This window comes from Saccoglossus kowalevskii, chromosome 3 (genome assembly GCF_978046115.1).
Source record: "Saccoglossus kowalevskii chromosome 3, keSacKowa6.1, whole genome shotgun sequence".
NCBI classification, from domain to species: Eukaryota; Metazoa; Hemichordata; class Enteropneusta; family Harrimaniidae; genus Saccoglossus; species Saccoglossus kowalevskii.
This window is the reverse complement of record NC_140643.1, coordinates 46,564,691-46,587,959: the sequence shown is the minus strand read 5'-3', so window position 1 is coordinate 46,587,959 and position 23,269 is coordinate 46,564,691. Positions and strand designations below refer to the sequence as shown.

General features: G+C 35.0%; 2 protein-coding genes across 4 annotated transcripts in view; one reads left to right on the top strand and one right to left on the bottom strand.

Moving 5' to 3' along the window:
- The window catches only part of LOC102804719 (ER degradation-enhancing alpha-mannosidase-like protein 1), a 388,700-nt gene that overhangs the window by 321,456 nt on the left and 43,975 nt on the right, over positions 1-23,269 (top strand). The window lies entirely within an intron of this gene.
- LOC102808288 (growth hormone secretagogue receptor type 1-like) overlaps positions 19,529-23,269 on the bottom strand; it is a 62,547-nt gene continuing 58,806 nt past the window's right edge. For 2 of the 3 annotated variants that reach the window (XM_085497272.1, XM_085497273.1), the window contains exon 2: positions 19,529-21,513. In XM_085497272.1, the coding sequence (XP_085353398.1) occupies positions 20,257-21,471 (1,215 nt within the window). In that variant the 5' untranslated portion in view covers positions 21,472-21,513 and the 3' untranslated portion in view covers positions 19,529-20,256. Of the gene's footprint in view, positions 21,514-22,945; positions 23,115-23,269 lie in introns of all 3 variants that reach the window. The other variant, XM_085497271.1, reaches the window with a different exon arrangement.

Below are 23,269 nucleotides of genomic sequence, written 5' to 3'. Positions count from 1 at the left end.
ATGAACAATGCAAACCTACACAGTTGCAATCATATGGAAATTCTAAAACTCTATGATTGTAGTAAAATGAACAATGCAAACCTACACAGTTGCAATCATATGGAAATTCTAAAACTCTATGATTGTAGTAAAATGAACACTGCAAACCTACACAGTTGCATTCATATGGAAATTCTAAAATTCTATGATTGTAGTAAAATGAACACTGCAAACCTACACAGTTGCAATCATATGGAAATTCTAAAACTCTATGATTGTAGTAAAATGAACAATGCAAACCTACACAGTTGCAATCATATGGAAATTCTAAAACTCTATGATTGTAGTAAAATGAACACTGCAAACCTACACAGTTGCATTCATATGGAAATTCTAAAATTCTATGATTGTAGTAAAATGAACACTGCAGACCTATACAGTTGCATTCATATGGAAATTCTAAAACTCTATGATTGTAGTAAAATGAACAATGCAAACCTACACAGTTGCAATCATATGGAAATTCTAAAACTCTATGATTGTAGTAAAATGAACAATGCAGACCTACACAGTTGCATTCATATGGAAATTCTAAAACTCTATGATTGTAGTAAAATGAACAATGCAAACCTACACAGTTGCAATCATATGGAAATTCTAAAACTCTATGATTGTAGTAAAATGAACAATGCAAACCTACACAGTTGCAATCATATGGAAATTCTAAAACTCTATGATTGTAGTAAAATGAACACTGCAGACCTATACAGTTGCATTCATATGGAAATTCTAAAACTCTATGATTGTAGTAAAATGAACAATGCAAACCTACACAGTTGCATTCATATGGAAATTCTAAAATTCTATGATTGTAGTAAAATGAACACTGCAGACCTACACAGTTGCATTCATATGGAAATTCTAAAATTCTATGATTGTAGTAAAATGAACAATGCAGACCTATACAGTTGCATTCATATGGAAATTCTAAAATTCTATGATTGCAGTAAAATGAACAATGCAGACCTATACAGTTGCATTCATATGGAAATTCTAAAACTCTATGATTGTAGTAAAATGAACACTGCAGACCTACACAGTTGCATTCATATGGAAATTCTAAAATTCTATGATTGTAGTAAAATGAACAATGCAGACCTATACAGTTGCATTCATATGGAAATTCTTAAACTCTATGATTGTAGTAAAATGAACACTGCAGACCTACACAATTGCATTCATATGGAAATTCTAAAATTCTATGATTGTAGTAAAATGAACACTGCAGACCTACACAGTTGCATTCATATGGAAATTCTAAAACTCTATGATTGTAGTAAAATGAACAATGCAGACCTATACAGTTGCATTCATATGGAAATTCTAAAACTCTATGATTGTAGTAAAATGAACACTGCAAACCTACACAATTGCATTCATGTGGAAATTCAAAAATTCTATGATTGTAGTAAAATGAACAATGCAGACCTATACAGTTGCATTCATATGGAAATTCTAAAACTCTATGATTGTAGTAAAATGAACACTGCAGACCTACACAGTTGCATTCATATGGAAATTCTAAAATTCTATGATTGTAGTAAAATGAACAATGCAGACCTACACAATTGCATTCATATGGAAATTCTAAAATTCTATGATTGTAGTAAAATGAACAATGCAGACCTACACAGTTGCATTCATATGGAAATTCTAAAATTCTATGATTGTAGTAAAATGAACACTGCAGTCCTATACAGTTGCATTCATATGGAAATTCTAAAACTCTATGATTGTAGTAAAATGAACACTGCAGACCTACACAGTTGCATTCATATGGAAATTCTTAAACTCTATGATTGTAGTAAAATGAACACTGCAGACCTACACAATTGCATTCATATGGAAATTCTAAAATTCTATGATTGTAGTAAAATGAACACTGCAGACCTACACAGTTGCATTCATATGGAAATTCTAAAACTCTATGATTGTAGTAAAATGAACAATGCAGACCTATACAGTTGCATTCATATGGAAATTCTAAAACTCTATGATTGTAGTAAAATGAACACTGCAAACCTACACAATTGCATTCATGTGGAAATTCAAAAATTCTATGATTGTAGTAAAATGAACAATGCAGACCTATACAGTTGCATTCATATGGAAATTCTAAAACTCTATGATTGTAGTAAAATGAACACTGCAGACCTACACAGTTGCATTCATATGGAAATTCTAAAATTCTATGATTGTAGTAAAATGAACAATGCAGACCTACACAATTGCATTCATATGGAAATTCTAAAATTCTATGATTGTAGTAAAATGAACAATGCAGACCTACACAGTTACATTCATATGGAAATTCTAAAATTCTATGATTGTAGTAAAATGAACAATGCAGACCTACACAATTGCATTCATATGGAAATTCTAAAACTCTATGATTGTAGTAAAATGAACACTGCATACCTACACAGTTGCATTCATATGGAAATTCTAAAATTCTATGATTGTAGTAAAATGAACAATGCAGACCTACACAATTGCATTCATATGGAAATTCTAAAACTCTATGATTGTAGTAAAATGAACACTGCAGACCTACACAGTTACATTCATATGGAAATTCTAAAATTCTATGATTGTAGTAAAATGAACAATGCAGACCTACACAGTTACATTCATATGGAAATTCTAAAATTCTATGATTGTAGTAAAATGAACAATGCAGACCTACACAGTTACATTCATATGGAAATTCTAAAATTCTATGATTGTAGTAAAATGAACAATGCAGACCTACACAGTTACATTCATATGGAAATTCTAAAATTCTATGATTGTAGTAAAATGAACACTGCAGACCTACACAGTTGCATTCATATGGAAATTCTAAAATTCTATGATTGTAGTAAAATGAACAATGCAGACCTACACAATTGCATTCATATGGAAATTCTAAAACTCTATGATTGTAGTAAAATGAACACTGCAGACCTACACAGTTACATTCATATGGAAATTCTAAAATTCTATGATTGTAGTAAAATGAACAATGCAGACCTACACAGTTACATTCATGTGGAAATTCTAAAATTCTATGATTGTAGTAAAATGAACACTGCAGACCTACACAGTTGCATTCATATGGAAATTCTAAAATTCTATGATTGTAGTAAAATGAACAATGCAGACCTACACAGTTACATTCATATGGAAATTCTAAAATTCTATGATTGTAGTAAAATGAACAATGCAGACCTACACAATTGCATTCATATGGAAATTCTAAAACTCTATGATTGTAGTAAAATGAACACTGCAGACCTACACAGTTACATTCATGTGGAAATTCTAAAATTCTATGATTGTAGTAAAATGAACAATGCAGACCCACACAGTTACATTCATATGGAAATTCTAAAATTCTATGATTGTAGTAAAATGAACAATGCAGACCTATACAGTTGCATTCATATGGAAATTCTAAAATTCTATGATTGTAGTAAAATGAACACTGCAGACCTACACAGTTGCATTCATATGGAAATTCTAAAATTCTATGATTGTAGTAAAATGAACAATGCAGACCTATACAGTTGCATTCATATGGAAATTCTAAAACTCTATGATTGTAGTAAAATGAACACTGCAGACCTACACAATTGCATTCATATGGAAATTCTAAAATTCTATGATTGTAGTAAAATGAACAATGCAGACCTATACAGTTCCATTCATATGGAAATTCTAAAACTCTATGATTGTAGTAAAATGAACACCGCAGACCTACACAGTTGCATTCATATGGAAATTCTAAAATTCTATGATTGTAGTAAAATGAACAATGCAGACCTATACAGTTGCATTCATATGGAAATTCTAAAACTCTATGATTGTAGTAAAATGAACACTGCAGACCTACACAATTGCATTCATATGGAAATTCTAAAATTCTATGATTGTAGTAAAATGAACAATGCAGACCTATACAGTTCCATTCATATGGAAATTCTAAAACTCTATGATTGTAGTAAAATGAACACTGCAAACCTACACAAGTGAATTCATATGGAAATTCTAAAATTCTATGATTGTAGTAAAATGAACAATGCAGACCTATACAGTTGCATTCATATGGATATTCTAAAACTCTATGATTGTAGTAAAATGAACACTGCAGACTTACACAGTTGCATTCATATGGAAATTCTAAAATTCTATGATTGTAGTAAAATGAACAATGCAGACCTATACAGTTGCATTCATATGGAAATTCTAAAACTCTATGATTGTAGTAAAATGAACAATGCAGACCTATACAGTTGCAATCATATGGAAATTCTAAAACTCTATGATTGTAGTAAAATGAACAATGCAGACCTATACAGTTGCATTCATATGGAAATTCTAAAACTCTATGATTGTAGTAAAATGAACAATGCAAACCTATACAGTTGCAATCATATGGAAATTCTAAAATTCTATGATTGTAGTAAAATGAACAATGCAGACCTATACAGTTGCATTCATATGGAAATTCTAAAATTCTATGATTGTAGTAAAATGAACAATGCAGACCTATACAGTTGCATTCATATGGAAATTCTAAAACTCTATGATTGTAGTAAAATGAACAATGCGGACCTACACAATTGCATTCATATGGAAATTCTAAAATTCTATGATTGTAGTAAAATGAACACTGCAGACCTACACAGTTGCATTCATATGGAAATTCTAAAATTCCATGATTGTAGTAAAATGGGCGTTGCTTATACCTACACAGTTGCATTCATATGGAAATTCTAAAATTCTATGATTGTAGTAAAATGAACACTGCAGACCTACACAGTTGCATTCATATGGAAATTCTGTAATTTTTGTAAATGGATATTTCAATCCTCCACAGTTGCATTCATATTGAAATTGTAAAATTTCATGGTTGTGTTGATATGGACATTGTAATTCTCGTTGTTGTGTCAATAGGGATATTGTAAACTTCAACAATTTTATTATTGCATTCGAACAAATGCTTCATTTATGGCAGCTACAACCCCTAACTTTTGAATAGTTCAATGGTCAGTACAAATTTAGCCTTCAATGTTTGGTGATCGTATTAGGATAATAATTTATTTAAGAAAAAAACATGAAAGGAACATTTTAAACTTTTTGTCATTTGTCGTGCAAAGCATAACTTCAATTTGTTAAACTGATTATATTAAATCGATCGAATTAAGACGTGCTGAGTTTACACTGGCAGGATGCATGTGCTTTTTTTCATCTATGATCCTAGCCAAAAGACGTCGAAATCAATTCTCATTTATAACATCTCGTACATATTCACATGACAGAACAGTGATTACATTGATAAAATCGAAAAGTGAAACACACCGAGACAATAGTTAAATCAGTTACCATGTTTGGCTTGTCGGGCCCATTTGAATCCGTCAATATATGGTAACTCATAACTATATCCTGTCCCTCTCTTTTATGCTTTTCGCAACATTTACATACAAAGTAACACGGAAACGTAATTTCTGATCGCTTATTCAATGACTATGTACAACATATATCTGTATGTTATCACTCGTCTAAAACAGGAAACAATCTTGGTTTATCACTCACCAAATACAGTATAATATAAAGTTCTCGTTCGAAATTCGAGTACCATATAAACATTTGCAGTGTTCATAAGGGAAAACGGATGTCAACAAAAATTCATTTCTGATTACCAATTCTAGTGTGTACTTACCAGGACAACCTTGTAGAATAGGTAATTGGTCGGGAATGGCGATATGTATTGGACATTAAGGAAATACAGTTAGCTTTCTGTTTTGTTATTTGATAATTAACACTCATTCAGTTCGTCATTTTTTAATCTTTCTTCGCGACTAACTACAGCTGAGAATAAAATACTGCTTGTGTGGTGACACATTTTTTTTGAAACTAACACATTATTTGTTCCACCTTTAGTTATAACATCGATCACACATTTTGTATGATTACAACGATATCACATTAATATAAATGTATTTGTACATACCTGCTGGCGTTCACAAGATTCAAGATTCACTCATTACCAACACTCGAAAGCTAACACCTTTTCCTCAAACCACCCTAAAGGCTCATCTTGCTTTGTACATTGTCGTTAGATTGATGGAAAGGTTTATGAGACAAAAATCTATGTTTTTGGTGCAGTAGATGGGTTCTTATCAAAATCGCAGGAGAGGGACAATCCATTACACTTTGAGAGATTAAGCAGTTTTTGAATTGCCTTTTCATTGATAATTCAGAAAGTTGTGGATGGATTATCACAAAAAAAACTAATAGAACTGTGAATCTGGATGAGAAAATTGTCATGATGTGGCATAAGTACCAATCGTCAGGATTAAAGGAAAACTCTTATATGGAGAAGGAGAAAAAGTCGTTTTTTCGTACATCAGTCATGGTATAACATCATGCAAGGAAGTATACTCTCGTACATACTCTCGTACAGTTTTCGCCCACATAGTTTACGTTATTTATCATGAAATGTCAGGAAATCAGTGAAGCTCACTTACGCATATGTAGATGCACTTGTTTATAATGTAATAATTTTGAAATAATTGTTCATGATAAGTCATGCAGACCACAATACCCCTGGTTTTTATGTATGTAATTATCGGTGACGTCAGAGGTTTGGGTTGTGCATCTAGTTGCTGTAGGACCGCGTTCATGCTATTTCTTTTTCGGATGGTTAGGATTGTCAAATTCCATTTTGTCAGCATCCTTTATTTTATGTTTTTGTCATATTACCTCAAACCCAGCAAATGGAAGTGTGCATGGAATCATGGGAAGAAATTGTGTGCATTGTGATAACTGTCATACAGGTGCTTGACAGGTCATACTTGTTTTCAACTCTGGAAGGGCAGTGAAATCTGCCAGGTGTGCTTGTAATTTACATAACAAAGCGTGTTTACAACTTTGTGCTGTTATTTGAATAACAAAGGATGTTTATGATCTACTGAGTTGCCTACGTGACACAGCTGCTAGCAAGATCACATTCTGATTGGTTTATGTGGAAACCCAGGTGGTGACACTGAATCATGACTATAAATTGAATAGACCCAGGGCAGTTAGGGTCCATCATTTCAACTTGCTTTCCTGTGTGTTCTGCTACGATATTGTGTGACAAGTGACACAGGCTACAACCATCATTCTGTGAGACTTGTATGAACTGCTCTGCGATCTCCTGCTTTCAGTGGCGCCCTCCAGAATACCAGCCTTCTTCTGTAAGCAAGACTCCTGTATCACGTTGTTGTTGTGTTGCAGAAGCCATTGGCTGTCGTCCATTACTACATCCTGGAACTGTGAGTTATCACCAATGCACACTTCCCTAAGCAATCCCCTATTTTAGTGACTTTATTCATTGTATTTTTCTGTGCTTTATTTCTTGTAATTATTTTGAGACGTATTAAATCCAGGGGCTTTAACTCGATAGTTTGGTGTATGTGTATTTCATTTCCAGTATTATTGTCTATTATTGTCTACCCCATACTAGCAGTGAAAGAACCCCCTGTCTAGTGTGAGTTCTGTGGGTGCCCTCATTAGTGATAGGCAGGCCTTACGATGTGACAGACTTATATATTGTTATTTCAATAACTGATTAGATATGTATATTTCCAATTATTTCATCCAATCATCTTCAAATTTGTGAATCAGTCACTATGAGGTGTCAACCAAGTTCAATGTTGTAGCTAGGAAGTGCATTTTCTATGATTCGTTAGATGTAGAAATAACATAATGAAGACATTTATATGCTCTCCAGGGTCAGGGAATTAGATAAGTGCCGTAATACAGTATATGTAGTATCATTTGAGGAAATGAATATATTTGTAATTTTTATATTTACGTCATTGTTCATACCTAACTTTTAGCCCGTATTTTTCGCGCAAAATGTTTCAACATATTACTGCATTGTTTCAGAAATGTCTGTTCCTCATTAGTTTGTATACATCCATCTAACTTAGATTGTCAGTGGACAAGGTTGTCATGATTATTGTCAATGTAAATGACATTCGAACAACTGTGCATAGTATTGTTTAACGACGGTTATGCTGTTCACTTCACCCTGTCACAGCTGTAATTCCGTCTTTTCACGTTACACCGATTTTTCAACCAGGATAGACAACTACATTGATGCGCAATCACATGACACTAATTGTGCGATAAGTGAAAAAAAAAGAAATTAGTATTTGATAAATGGATACAATATATTCATTATTATAATTTTCCAAAACTAGAATATCAACAATACTTGAAGTTAAACTTCCAACCAAACAGATGCTCAATTCTGCCACCCGTTGTACACTGTGAACTGCATTGTGACACAAAGCTGTGTTTGTGGCCTGAATTTCCCGTCATGTGCTCGTTTCGGATGGTCGCGACTTGATTTAGAATGTGCAACATTCTCTCTCAGAATGAACTACAATTCATTTTGAGAACGGACTGTGGATTGCGGTGGTATAACGGGGTGCTGACAAAAATGAAATTATTCGTCAAGATCTTCGTTAGGTAATTTCCGATGTTTCGACAGAAATAGGTTTCTGGTAATACTGATTTCAAATAATTGGCTCTTGTACAATCTTATATTGTTCTTTGACTCTGCTTTTTTTTTCAATTAGTATATGCATCACTAACTATGACCACATCAGAGGGCATTTAGCATCATGGTTACCAAACGGCATGTTGTACCAAGGTCCTGGTCATCAGTAGGCATGTTGTACAATGGTCCTGGGCATCAGTGGGCATGTTGTACAATGGTCCTGGGCATCAGTAGGCATGTTGTCTATGGTCTTGGTCATCCATATGCATGTTGTATCATGGTCCTGTTCATCAGTGGGCAAGTGGTACTACGGTTCTGGTCATCAGTGGGCATGTTGTACCATGATTTTGGTCATTAATGGGCATGTAGTACCATGGTCATGGACATCAGTATGCATATAGTACCATGGTCCTGGTTATCAGTAGGCATGTTGTGTCATGGTCTTGGTCATCAGTAGGCATGTTGTACCATGGTCTTCGTCAAGGGCATGTTGTACCATGGTCTTCGTCAAGGGCATGTTGTACCATGGTCTTCGTCAAGGGCATGTTGTACCATGGTCTTCGTCAAAGGCATGTTGTACCATGGTCTTCGTCAAGGGCATGTTGTACCATGGTCTTCGTCAAGGGCATGTTGTACCATGGTCTTCGTCAAGGGCATGTTGTACCATGGTCTTCGTCATGGGCATGTTGTACCATGGTCTTCGTCAAGGGCATGTTGTACCATGGTCTTCGTCAAGGGCATGTTGTACCATGGTCTTCGTCAAGGGCATGTTGTACCATGGTCTTCGTCAAGGGCATGTTGTACCATGGTCTTCGTCAAGGGCATGTTGTACCATGGTCATCAATTTGCTTATGGTATCCTGGTCCTGATCATCAGTAGGCATGTTGTATCATGATCTTAGTCATCAAAAAGCCTGTTGTACCATGTTCCTTGATATCAGTGGACATGTGGTACCATGGTCCTGGTCTATAGATGTTGTACCATGGTTATGCTCATCAGTTGTCTTGTGGTACCATTATCTTGGTCATTAGTGGGTACGTGGTACCTTGGTCATAGTCGTCAGTGGACATGCGGCGCCATAGTCCTTGTCATATGTTGGTTAATGGTACCATGTTGCATCATGGTATTGGTCATCGGTAGGTATGTGGTATCCTGGTCAATAGCCATCAGTGGGCTTGTGGTGCCATGATTCTGGTTATCCGTTGGCCAATGATACCGTGGTTGTGGTCATCAGTTAGCATTAGGTATCATTAGTACCATGTTTAGTAGACATGTTTTTTCATGGTCTTGGTCAACAGTGAGCATTTTTACTGAGATTCCTATCATCAGTGGGCATGTGATACCGTGGTCCTGGTCGTCAATAGGCATGTTGCACCATGGCCCTGGTCATCAGTGGGCATCTTATTATAGGATGAGGTGCACAGTAACTTAACTGCATAATTTATGATTATATGAGTGAATAGTATAGAAAATGATAGCGGTCCTGAACGACAATTTAACATACTTTATATGTTGGTTTATATACGAACACTCCACCCCCCCCCCAAAAAAAAAATCCCATCCAGGTTTTGATGAACTATATTGATCGAGTCAGTAAGTAGGAAAAAACGAAGTTATAAACTGTACCTGCATTTCCTGTTATTATACACTTGGATTTTGTCGATTTAAAATCCCCAGTCACGACTAGTTTCTAATGAATGTTGACTCTCTGATGGACATAATACAGGGATATCGGTCGTTAAGGTAATTGTACCTGATATTATTAGGTTTATCGTACATTGATTACCCACTCATAATCACATAACCTATTTCCATTATTCTACGTAATTTCTTTTAAATGGTAATTGGATACGCACTAAGTAACAACTTTAATTAGTCCGAACTGTCTTTAACTGTCTGGCTAGATGCTTCCTCTCAGTGCTCAGTACTAATCAATGGATTTTGACTCAAAAAGAAATAGTATGTATGTAATGAAATAAATAGGTAAATTCAGGTGTTAAGTGCTAAGTTTTCGTGAGCATTTATTGTTGCAATGTTGGTGCGGTTAATGTTTGAGCAGCATACGATGTGGCCATCCATCACTCTGCTACCACCCTGTAATCTACAGATTTGTGGTGGCGCTGTATTTAAGTAGAATAATATTTGACTGGACCTGTGTGTCTATGTGTTTATGTTTAATGCTCGTCTTTATTGGTATGTACAAATTTAGAGTTGAAACAGCGCGTACATTTCTTGTAGGCTAGGCGTTATTTCTCGCTCGATCATTTATATCAAGTGACACTTGTTTGTGGAAGTCAATATCCCGTATAGTTTCCACCTCGGCCGTAAACTCTAATCTTAGCAAAAGCACAATGATCACTGACAAAGAGTAAAATTGTCATGAGCGTTTCACGTATAACATCAATTTAACAAATCTGTCAAACAATAATTGAACATAACATCGTTTCCCCGATGTCACTAGTCACAATTGTATCCTAAAAAAATGTCTGGGTCCCGGCAACGCACGTCTCATCCTACACAAATAACCGACGGTCCCGGGGGAAGGGGATTGAACACATTTACCATAAGTTTTTGCTTGTTTTTCCCCTTTTTGCGTTTATTAATAACTGTCACTTACGAGTCTAATACTTTAATGGAAATTCATCTGCCAAAGAAATCAAGCATGAAAAGGCTACTCGGAATCGGGCCGTTGTTTTACAATAATATAACAGACATATTGACTGAATACCGTATGTTTGTGTGTAATGAACTGTTTGGAACACATTCTGATTCTTACAAATTGAGTACCCATTTTTGCGCAAGCTATCATTGTCGCTTAGCGATATTGAGATGGAGTTGAACCTATGTGTATTTGCGAGGTCTTAATGAGGCACATTATATTCGATTACAATGCACGCGTTTTCATCAAATAGTTGAATGTTTGTTTTGTTCGCATCTAGATGTGTCAATCTCAGCAACGGCTGCTCTTTCTTTCCAATTATTATCTAAGTGCGAATGTACTTTTACTAATGTATTGATGGGGATGCTATACTGTTGTATGTGAGAGTATGACTATTCCACTGACGGCTGACACTCAGTAATCATCTAGCCTGACACCAGCTGTTTGAGTTTATCTCTCCTACGTACTGCATGAATTTTTTTCAAATTGTTAGAACGGTAAAAGAAACACGTGATTAAATTTGTCATTTATCTAATGAATGTATTTGTTTCAGAATATGTGAATGTATAAACCTAATTATAAACAGATAAAACGAGTTGTTGTTTATGCCAGAAAGTGTTACACTAGAAAAATAGTATGCAAATCTAGCGCATAATGTAAACTAAATGATTCTAATCACCATGATATTTCCGTGTAATAAAATGACAATGGTATATGTATTGTATATCATGTATCATGGCCGAAATCAATCTTAGTAATACATTTGACCCATGCAAGCAGATTGAATAGCCAGTCAACAATTGTCTCAATATTTGTTGAATGACTAATACGAATTGTAATTATTCGAATCTTTCTTGTTTCAGATATCATTTAAAATATATGTGTGGTATTAAGACTCATGCACATAATATACAATTTATAATCCCCTCCCAACTTTTATTTGGGTTATCCCTGACCAGTAACTTGTGTGGGTGTAATCTTTTATAACAACAGTTTTGTTTCCTTTAGGAGAGTCGCTGTATTTTCATACAAATGTTTAATATAAATGTACAATTTGAAACATTCACTCGGTTCTATCCATGATAGAAAATTAGTTAGAGATATATTACGCAGGTTGGATCGGAAGGAATGCCAAGGCAAAGCTGATTGAAAACAGTATAGAAATAAGACAAGAGCCGAGCAAATCAAATGAAATAAAGCGACTACAAGAGAAAAGGCGCCACAGTCGGGGACATATATTATTAAAGGAAATAGTTATATCTAAGTCATTGGTGGGATTAAAGTTAGTGGTTCTGATTGACAGTATCACGACTGTTATGATACTTTTAACGACACGTCCGAGTATTTCTTCTGCATAATAAACGATCTATTCAAAAGTACTCACAATATTATTCAAGTTAATCGAAAGCATTCATCCTGCTAAATATGCTATAATATTTGGAAAAAGCGAGTATATTGCTGAACACTCTGTTCTGGATAGTATAATGGCTGCGATAATAGATTTTCATAGCAGCAACACTCATTTTTATAATATCGAAATAATTATAAACTAGGGCTGAATTTCATTTGCAATTCTCGATAAATGATTATCTCCATCTGAACACGGTAAACCAAATTGTGTTGATGGTGTACATAATACGCAATTGCACGTATGGAAACCAATATGTGAGGTAGTGATTATGTATGTAGCACAGATGATCGTTAGTTGGCCAGTACTTACTACATAAAGATGCAATATAATATAAATTAACAAACAATGCCATATTTATTATCCCTAACCACATTTATATATACGCCATGTTTATTATGAGTCATTATATATGTATTGACACACGACGTTAGTGCCCGCGGGATAATTCAAATTATCACAAACCATAACAATCAGACGCATTAAATAAAGTCGTATTGTGTTAAATGTTCACATCATTTCTTATTGTACCACCTTTTATTTCTTTTCCTGTATTTTGTAGACAAAGGCAGGTTATTCAGAAAATGATTTATTTATCGTTGTTTACGTATCTCATGCCCAGGTCTATCATGTTCACACATCATACATACATTTCGTACAATTTTTTTAGCTCCGCTGTCAACTTTGTCGAGCGGAGCTTATCATATGAGTGATTGTCCGACGTCGTCTGTCGTCGTCCGTCGTCGTCCGTGTCAATATTTTACTTTTTCGACTTCTTCTTGAAAACTACAAGCCTGAATGCTTTGATACTTGGTGTATATGTACCTTGGGTAGACCTCTCTCAGATTTGTTCATTTCATGATGATATCTTCAATTCTCTAATTTTGGTGAATATTTTTGTCATTTTTGGTAAAAAGTGATATTTTCAACTTCTTGTTAAAAACCGCAAGTCCAATTGCTTTGATATTACATATATAGGTACGACATGTGGACCTCTCTCAGATTTGTTCATTTCGTGATGATATCTTTAATTCTCTAATTTTGGTGAATATTTTTGTAATTTTTGGTAAAAAGTGATATTTTCGACTTCTTGTTAAAAACCGCAAGTCCAATTGCTTTGATATTACATATATAGGTACGACATGTGGACCTCTCTCAGATTTGTTCATTTTGTAATGATATCTTTAATTCTCTAATTTTGGTGAATATTTTTGTCATTTTTGGTAAAAAGTGATATTTTCAACTTCTTGTTAAAAACCGCAAGTCCAATTGCTTTGACATTACATATATAGGTACGACATGTGAACCTCTCTCAGATTTGTTCATTTTGTAATGATATCTTTAATTCTCTAATTTTGGTGAATATTTTTGTAAATTTTGGTAATAAGTGATATTTTCGATTTCTTGTTGAAAACCGCAAGTCCAATTGCTTTGATATATTATACATATAGGTACTACATGTGGACCTCTTTCAGATTTGTTCATTTTCTAATGATATCTTCTGTTCTTTAATTGCCATGTGCATTGCTAACAGCGGAGCTATCTCAGCCGACAGGCTGCTTGTTTTTCTTTTCATTATTTTAGTATGTTGTCAAACTATGTTCTCAAAATTAATTTTAGTCTATGCTAACTACGGGGAAAGCTGATAGCATGGGTGTGATTTTTATATTGTTTCGGGGTTGTGTCTAGGGTAGGTCCTGCTTTCTAACTAGCTATGAATATTTTGTTTATTTGTTCGTAATTGATTACGTTGACATCTTCCGAACATATCCGCAATATTTGTTCTGCTTGAACTCAAGTGGTTGCTGTTCGTTTTTGTATGATGGACATCCACCTTTGCATGTAATTGGTTCGCTCGTTTAATATTAACTATTGGATTACGTCATTATTTTTTAGTTCTGATTGTGACTCGCCATACTTACGCAAACCATTGTGGCAAATGCGTTGTGTTAACATGCAAAAATGGGTTCATAATAAACAGACCAAAATATCTACCTGTAAGAACTGAAATCATTAGTTCTTAATTCTAATTATTTATTTTTAGCCATTATAGAATTACGTCATTTACCTTTGTAATAATGGATGTTCCCTGCTTTTTATAAATTCCGTTTCATGGCAGAATCAGATAATTGCTAATTTAAATATCTCGACGCAATAAATAGACAGGCCAGGCGTATATTGTTTTTTTCGTGTGTTTTGTTAGTGTTACCTTATTCGTGATTTATTCAGCATTCTATAACTAGGTTTAGAAAACTCAGCTCCATGTGACTGTAAGGAGGTTTAATATTGAAACATACCTGGGCACGTTTCATTAGTATTCCACGTGTATTGTTCACTTCGAAATGTTCAGCCTATACAGTATTTCTAATTTACTTCTCACCTTTTAGCCTTCTCGCTAATCTTTGATAGCAATTCAGACTGTATTATTGTGCGCCATTGATTTTTCAAATAAACGAACAGATGTCATAATCAACGAACCGCGTCGCCGTGATTTCAATTTGTAATTGGTTTGGGAAAAATGAAATGTTGCCCGAAACTGCTCAAAGCTTAAAGGGTAAAACTCAGTAACATCTCTACGGGATTGAATTGTTTAGTTCAACATATATGATCGTCTTTTTTCGTGGACATTAATCTCTACTTCGATGAATCTTACCTTTCGAAACGACTCACTTATGATTTTGTGATTGTATTCAATTTCAACATTAAATGTACATAATCGGCGCCGTGTCTAAAATCAACAAAGTTGCTACCCTCGCTTATTTTAGGGATTATAAACTATGATAATCACGTAAGGACTGGAATTTGAACAATTGAGAGTGATAGAAGAGTTGTTCTTTTGTGGATGTGGTATTGTCAAATGCAGTTTTCTTCTAATAGAACACGTGTTTACGAAAAAAAATCAACATAGTTACATTGTTCATGTGTCTATGAATACAACTATGAACAGTTAACCATGCTTCAGTGTCCGTATTAACAAGAATTGGGGAAATGAAGGAAGAAACTATACGATCGTCACTAGAAGCCAATGTAAAAGCATTTCAGGTGTTCACCCCAGTTGGTTGTTTAAGCTAATTTAATGTGAGCAAGTTGCTATAGAATCGTATAATCACGATATGTTATATTTTTACCTTAGGGCGATAATTGTACAAAAGTGAACCTAATTACCCAATTTGCACGAATTGAAATGTTAGGTATTCATCATTATTGCATTCAAAGTGCACGAAGCGTCAGGTGCTGACTTTCGGGGTCTCGGCAACGCATCAGTAATGCTCGTGAAAATGCCGACTCGTTGTAGCTGCTGGCAGTGATTATAATTACTTGTTTCAATTCAAATCCCATATGGATAATGGTATATTTACATTGTGAAACAATCTGTTCAATTTACGTTCGCGGGCATTTTTCTTGAAAGTGCTTACATACACTTTGAATCATTTTCCCAGTGTGTTTATTTTGTATCGTGTCTGGATACTCGAAGAGCTGCAGTTATTTATTACTAGCTGTTTCTATTCATGTGCTTTTATTTATTTTTTAAAGAATCCGCCCTGCATCCTATAGATATATATATTTGTAACAAAATGACAAGTTGTTTAACTTGATCGTACTATAATCAAAGTTATCATGGACAGAATTAGGCTGAGTGAAAATGAGTTTACAGTCATAGTGTGGGCTCACAGATTGACTGATTGAGTGTGTGGTTGGATGAATGAGTGCGCGAGTTAAACAAATTTGAATTCTTCTTTTGGTGGATGGAATTGTCTTAACATGACAAAATACTAGTTCTATATCATGGATACTAGATTCAAAATGCCTCAATGACCGGTGAATATTACAACGACGGAAATACAAATATCTGAATGGTAGTGCATATTATATTAACTAATCCATTTCAACATAGTCCGGCTAATATTTTTAATGCACTCGAAAAATACTTATTGTGAGTTTGGGTTTAGTATATATGACTCATTATATATATTATACATGTTGTTACAAGTATTTATGCAAACATTCTACTTTGTTATACACTGGCGTTGTTAATGTTTCCCTCTCAGCGGACGTATTATGTACGACCGGTCAAGTTTCTAAGAGTGACAAGATACTTGTCCCATGGCTCTAAGTACTGTGATGGTGGTGAACATTCACCAATTACAGTGTATCTATAACTATTATGTCTGCTGTGTAGTGCAGTGAGTGGACAATTGCGACTAATACCGACTAATACTGAGAAGACTAAGTCGTCTTTCTGTCTGGCATCCACGGATCTCGTTGTAATAATTATGCAATCAAGGACCCTTCGGTGATAACCTAAATTTTTTAATTAGTTGCGAACATCTACGAGGTTGCTTGACCGCTTTCGAACCTTGCTTACTGTTAATTATTCGTAAATAACGTATCCACCTTCCGATCTGCTGGATTAAATAGCCGTAAACATTAGCCTTGCATGTACAGCTTATCACGTCCTGTCTCTAAACAAGCATATGATTCGCCAAAATATTGGTATAAAGCCTGAATTTGTATCACATTCTGTGCCTAATATTTAAATTCGCGAGCAAGCAGTGTCACTCGCGAACTTTTGAATTAAATACGAGTACACACACTCTAATGTATGTGCTATCCGTACCACGGTAATGCTTGTTAACTTGACACCATATCGAATTGGTATAACGTCAGCAGCACTAATGTGAATATAGTTGTGATATAAATGACCATTTAAAGTATTGCATCATATATTGGTAAATATTTTTACACTGTGATGATATGGTTTAATCATCAACATACTTCCCGTGTGTGAAATAGATTACACTTTCAGTATTAATAAGATATATCAAAATATCTAGTGTAAACAGGTATGCACACACTGTACTATGTCTGGAATTTTCCGTTAAAATTTACTATCAGTTCGTTTGTATGATTTGTAAGGTCGTTCGTTGAACCGACACAAATAATAAAAATTTAAACCGCACGCAAAACATACCTGATGATGTGTTATTGGAAATATTATTCATTCTATTTAACCATTGAATTAGGTATAAAACTTTAGATATAGGTTCCGGAAATCAAGTGAGCCCCTTTATACAGTACACTATTGTCACACATTAGAACTGTATTACTATTTCGAAATATTCAGTTGATGACAATAACCTTTGAAAAAATGCATCTATTTCAAAAGCAAGAGTCTGGTGCCATGTATTCCCACTGAATTACAGAGACGTTCTCGCAATCACATATGTTCAAATATAATTATGTGCGTCCAAGGTAGTCAAATAATCCAATAGTATATCGAAATCCAACAATTACTACTACTACTACTACTACTACTACTACTAGAAACTTGGCTGCGACTATGGGATTATGACAACTAATCCCCCCACCCCACCCCGTATTCCCCACTCACCTTAAACTGAGAATGACGAATGCGATATTATATAATTATCTCACATGATATCTATTCAGTGTGATAATGTGATAAAACAATGTGATAGTTTCGATATCTCCATACTATGTAATAAACTTCACAGTAATCGATTAAACAATGCATTGAATGCAGTGTCAATAATTGAACTTTTGATATTATGTCTGACTGAACTTGTTTTGTGGTTTCACACTGTATTTATTAAAGTTCTGAATGGTCGGTCGAATATTTTTGGTGGTTTGAAATATAATATGAAGTGTGTTTGCGCCATGAAGCCATTTCTAATGCTCCTCAAAATAAACTTTTCTCAGGCATTTCTCATGGATTGCATAAAGTGGAAATAAAGATAAAAATTGTGATAAATAATTGCGCGAAGGTCGAAGGTCATGTTACCAGTACATCCCAGAATACGTAAATAAATTGTGTAGCTCTTAAGATAAAGATACTCGGACTATTTGTTTACACTTTTTGTCTTTTAATGGCTACGAAACGAATATATTGGCAAAACATAATATAAAAAAATAATGGGAAAATACAATTTATTTGACAATAAAGAAAGGGTCACTCGTGAAATATAATAAGTAGATTGGTATTAGCCGCGACTGTTCTTTATAGTGTACCAACATAATGTGGGGAAAACAATACATAAAATGAGATCGCCGACCCCAGAAGGCAGGCATAGCAATGAAGAATACATCATAGAAGAATGTCCATCCTAAGGCGATGGAATACATTATTTGTTGATCTTTTTTCGGTCGTACGATGATCTCGTCTACCTAACATTTGATTATAATCTAACCCTTAATGTTATTACAAATCTCTATGTGAGTTTTATTATATTGTTTCTATTTCTCGTCATCTAGAAATTATAAATTGCTTAATATCAGTTTTACAATTGAATTACACGTAAGTCGATATTAAGTGACCTAAATAAAATATTATCAAATTCAGTTAGTTATTCAACTTGGAAAAACGAGGATAATGACAATGAAGCTGATTTTGTCCTGCGATTATTTAGGTCCCGGCTGATTAACAACATGCATTTCCGAGCGTGTTATATCAATACAAAATATCAACCCAAGTAATATTGGAGTGTGTACTAATTAACCTTTCCGTCAGTTGAGTTGTGACGTGTGTAGCCTTGCGTTTAAATTTCATGTTTTTTTAAATTGTTAAATTAGAAGAACGTCATTCAAAAATGCGACAAGATCTAATAAAATATAAACTAAACGTTAAATAGAACACGCTTGTTGATAAATAAAAATGTTTTTAACGAAGACCTTGTACAGAACAGTACTTTCGTTTGCAATTCGAAAGGTTTGGATTGTAGTGACAGGAAAGAAAGGCAACAAGGCGTAATAGAGAGGGGAAATGTCCATTCATATGGACGCTGGTTATATCCAGATGCGATGTGACGTGATTAACGCCTAACATTGTACGCAGTAACATTGTCTTAAATAAAATAGACTTCGTGAATACAGTCTATGGTGATAATTTTATTTAACCATACAATCCAAATCATAGGAACGTCAATAATAACGCTGGTTTAGATGTACAATATAAAGTGAATTGTTTCGATTTACGATATTCTAACGAACGATGCGAACGCCAATTCCCATGGCGTGACAATTGATTGAATTTTAGTGTCAATTATCGAGCTCCATGACGGCAGCTTTTAAAGTCTTGTGATCGGTAATTACAAAAAAAGATTAATAACCTGTTTTGAAAGTCGCAATACACCGTATATTGAAAACGAAAGTTCAGTTTGAGCGTTTCAACCTACATGCGTCTCTGGCGCATTTGTACAGACAGTACACTAGTGAACACACTCTGGAAAAATAAATTAATCTAGCTATAAATAAAGGTAGGCGAGTTATTCAGCGTCTGTATAATGCAGGGATTTATTTACAGTAGTATCATGTCCGAAGGTTGTGTTATTTGCATTGTTTTCCATCCTGGTTTCTGATTTCCCAAGGCTATGCCTGTTTAGACTTAATGAAGGTAATACAGATTTATCTTAAATACATCAATATCGACATGCAAGGCGTATATAGTCTTTAACTCGTATGTATTATAGTGTATCTGCTGGGTATATGACATCTTTCAAAATACAAACATCTACCGCAAATGATTACCTTAATCAGCGCGGGACTCCCGCTCGCGGGGGATATTGTCTATTGGTATGATTTACACATATTATTTGGCTACACGGTGGTTGGAAGAGTCATGGTCGACACGGGATAATGGGGCCGATATGTTGTCACTGTGCTGTGTCTCATGTTATATGACTGTGTCCCGTTCCCCTCGGAGTTATAGCGATCTGAAAACATTCTTTCGTGATGAGGTTTCCCCTTCCAACATAGCCACGGTAGAGCTTCTTTGAATGCCTGTCGATACTTGGAACTTGTTGCGTTGTATATCACCGGGTTTATAGCTGAGTTAAAATACATTAATGTGATGAAGAAGCTGTTCATGATATACATGTCTCGCAAGACAGATTCAGACGGATAGTGCTGGAAAGCAGGTACAAGTCTGTATGCCGCGCACAAATAATATATCAAAAATCCTTGATAGGGGCAGACACTTAGAAAAAAGATTATGGCCGTAACGATGAGTAGATTTATAACTTGGCGTCTCTCTTTTCGTGCTCGGGATCCTTTACAGGGTACAGCTTCACGCTGAGTGCTGTTAGCAATCTGGCGGCCGATGATCAAATACAACAATAGCACGATGACCATAGATGCCACAAAGGGTACTGTTTGAATCACCATCAAAAAGATGCTGATTGTGAAGGGGATATTCTCCAATATACACGAAGCGAAAAAAACCGAAGACAGTAGCGCCGCTACAATCCAGGCAATGATGATGAGGTTCCGCGATCGCGATTTGCTACTCAGTTTTTTTGCGGTGAGGGGACAGCATATGGCATAGTAGCGCTCAATACTTATAATAGTGATCGAGAACATTCCAACGTATTGACACAGGTAAGTAAGAAGAGTTGTCAAGAAACACACAGCGAATTGATTTTCGAGATTCACTCCGTAAAGAGACATAACTTCTATCGGCAAATTGCCACAAAGATAAGCTACGTCTGCTAAGCTGAGGTTCATCAAGTACAAATTAGTAACTGTTCGCATCCATCGTACCTTAATGGCTACGTACATGAACGCAACGTTTCCTAATAGACCTACCAATAAAATGGTAATCCACAAAATTGTCATTGGTACGCGAATCGCGTCCCGCATCTCGTCATATATATCGTTCAACGCGCCGTCGTTGCCATCAATATAATCGTAATCACTGTAATTCGAAGTCATGTTCGCAACGTTACTTGCATCTTCCATTGCAGTGAAATTATAACGTGTAATGTAGGTGGACATTGTCGCGATATATTGAGTGGCGTTGCGATTAACCATCATGCACCATTACCCATCTTTCAAGGAGATAAATTGATTGTAAATCTGTGAGATAGAAAAAATAAAATAAATGGATACTAAAGTTTTTTTAGTTGTGACAATATGTATGTACAGTGAAATAGAAGCTTTTACAACCTACTAGTTGCCTCATCCATCACTATTAACACTACAGGCCATAGTCATCCGACTCTGTTTAAAATTTGCATTGCTCATGTTGAAAACAGGGTGAGGCTGGCCTGTCGTAATTGCGATTATCCCACTGCGAAAAGTAGACTGTCCATGAGGTCAATATGCACAGCCGCATATTGATGCACTTTGTCATAAATATGTTGCATTATTGAATAAAACACATGATTTGTTTCCTTCGCTTTTGGAATATATAATTTAATAATTATTAATTCATTTCTATATTAACATGATGCAATTGACGTTTTACACTTATCAATACCTCTGTATTTGACTATACGACAATGAAATAAGGTTGCAGAAAAAGTGGAAGAAGGAGTAGTTACGATACAAAAAAAAGGTGGAGGTTTCCCTTATAACATGCAACATACCGCATTATTTTACGTCGACTTCAAAATTTGTATAATTAAGTACATCAACAAGAATTATATTATTACCTGCTTTAAATTTACTTACAAATGCACACCAGACAAGCAAAAACAGTTTTCGACATCACAACATGTTTGCAAATTGATTGTCAATTCTATCGATTTAGTCCATACAAGAAAGCTGTACATCACAGAAACTTTGAATTGGATTTTATTGCACTTTCTATCACATGAAGAGTGCAATAGTGACGGGCAACAGAGTTCACGTGCCACTGGACCAATACATATATGCAATTATCTCTCATGGGGAAGTTAGAACGTTTTGAGGCTACAACTTATATATCATATATATATTCTAAATTTATTCTTTTAACCAAGGAAGTGACCAATCACGATATTATGTTAGTGATTGTTTTTGGTTTTTTTTGGGGGGGAATGACGGAAATATTGAACAACTGTTGATAACCGAGTAATGTTTTTCCTCGTACTGGTCTCGCGTCATAGCATATTACTGAATACTTAAAAACAAGCACGACTGCACATGTACTACGTGTCAATTTAAAGTTCAATCATTTTAAAGTTGGGTTATTTGCATATTTGTGAAATATATATGTCAGAACGATGCATCAGTCCATATTAAATGGTATATATTTGTAGAAACGTCGACAATTTGCCACGGATATATGATAACTGTTATTTTGTCAGTTTTGAAATCTTCAATACGTTCACAAGAAAATAGCTTAGTGAGAACCCGTATGTCTTTGCAGATAAGGCACATACTATAAGCAGGAATGCGGCGAACGTAGCAACATCACACCACACGATAACATACCAATCATTCCTCGTCAGCGTAACGACCCCGATAACCAGTTACATTTCTATCCGTCTGAACAAGAACAGCATTCTTTAAAGTTTAGTCTTACCTTTACATTGACGGAGCCTAGGCGTAGTTGTCTGCGTATTGCTCTGATAACCACTCGTATGTGATGTGATTGAACGAAGTTAAATATGGATTATGTATGACCAAGCTTCGTAGCAAGAGACTCATGGGATGTTGCCGTATTGTTATGAGAACGGGAAATTCCTTCAAATCTGTTTAGAGTGGAGAGGAAGCTTGTTTAATTTTTGAAGTCTTAACGTGGACTTTAAATAATAATACTGTGTATCCCGGAATGTCAACTTTACAATCAACGTGCAGCATGGGACTGACTAACCGACTTAATGACAATACAAAGTATATCGCTTCT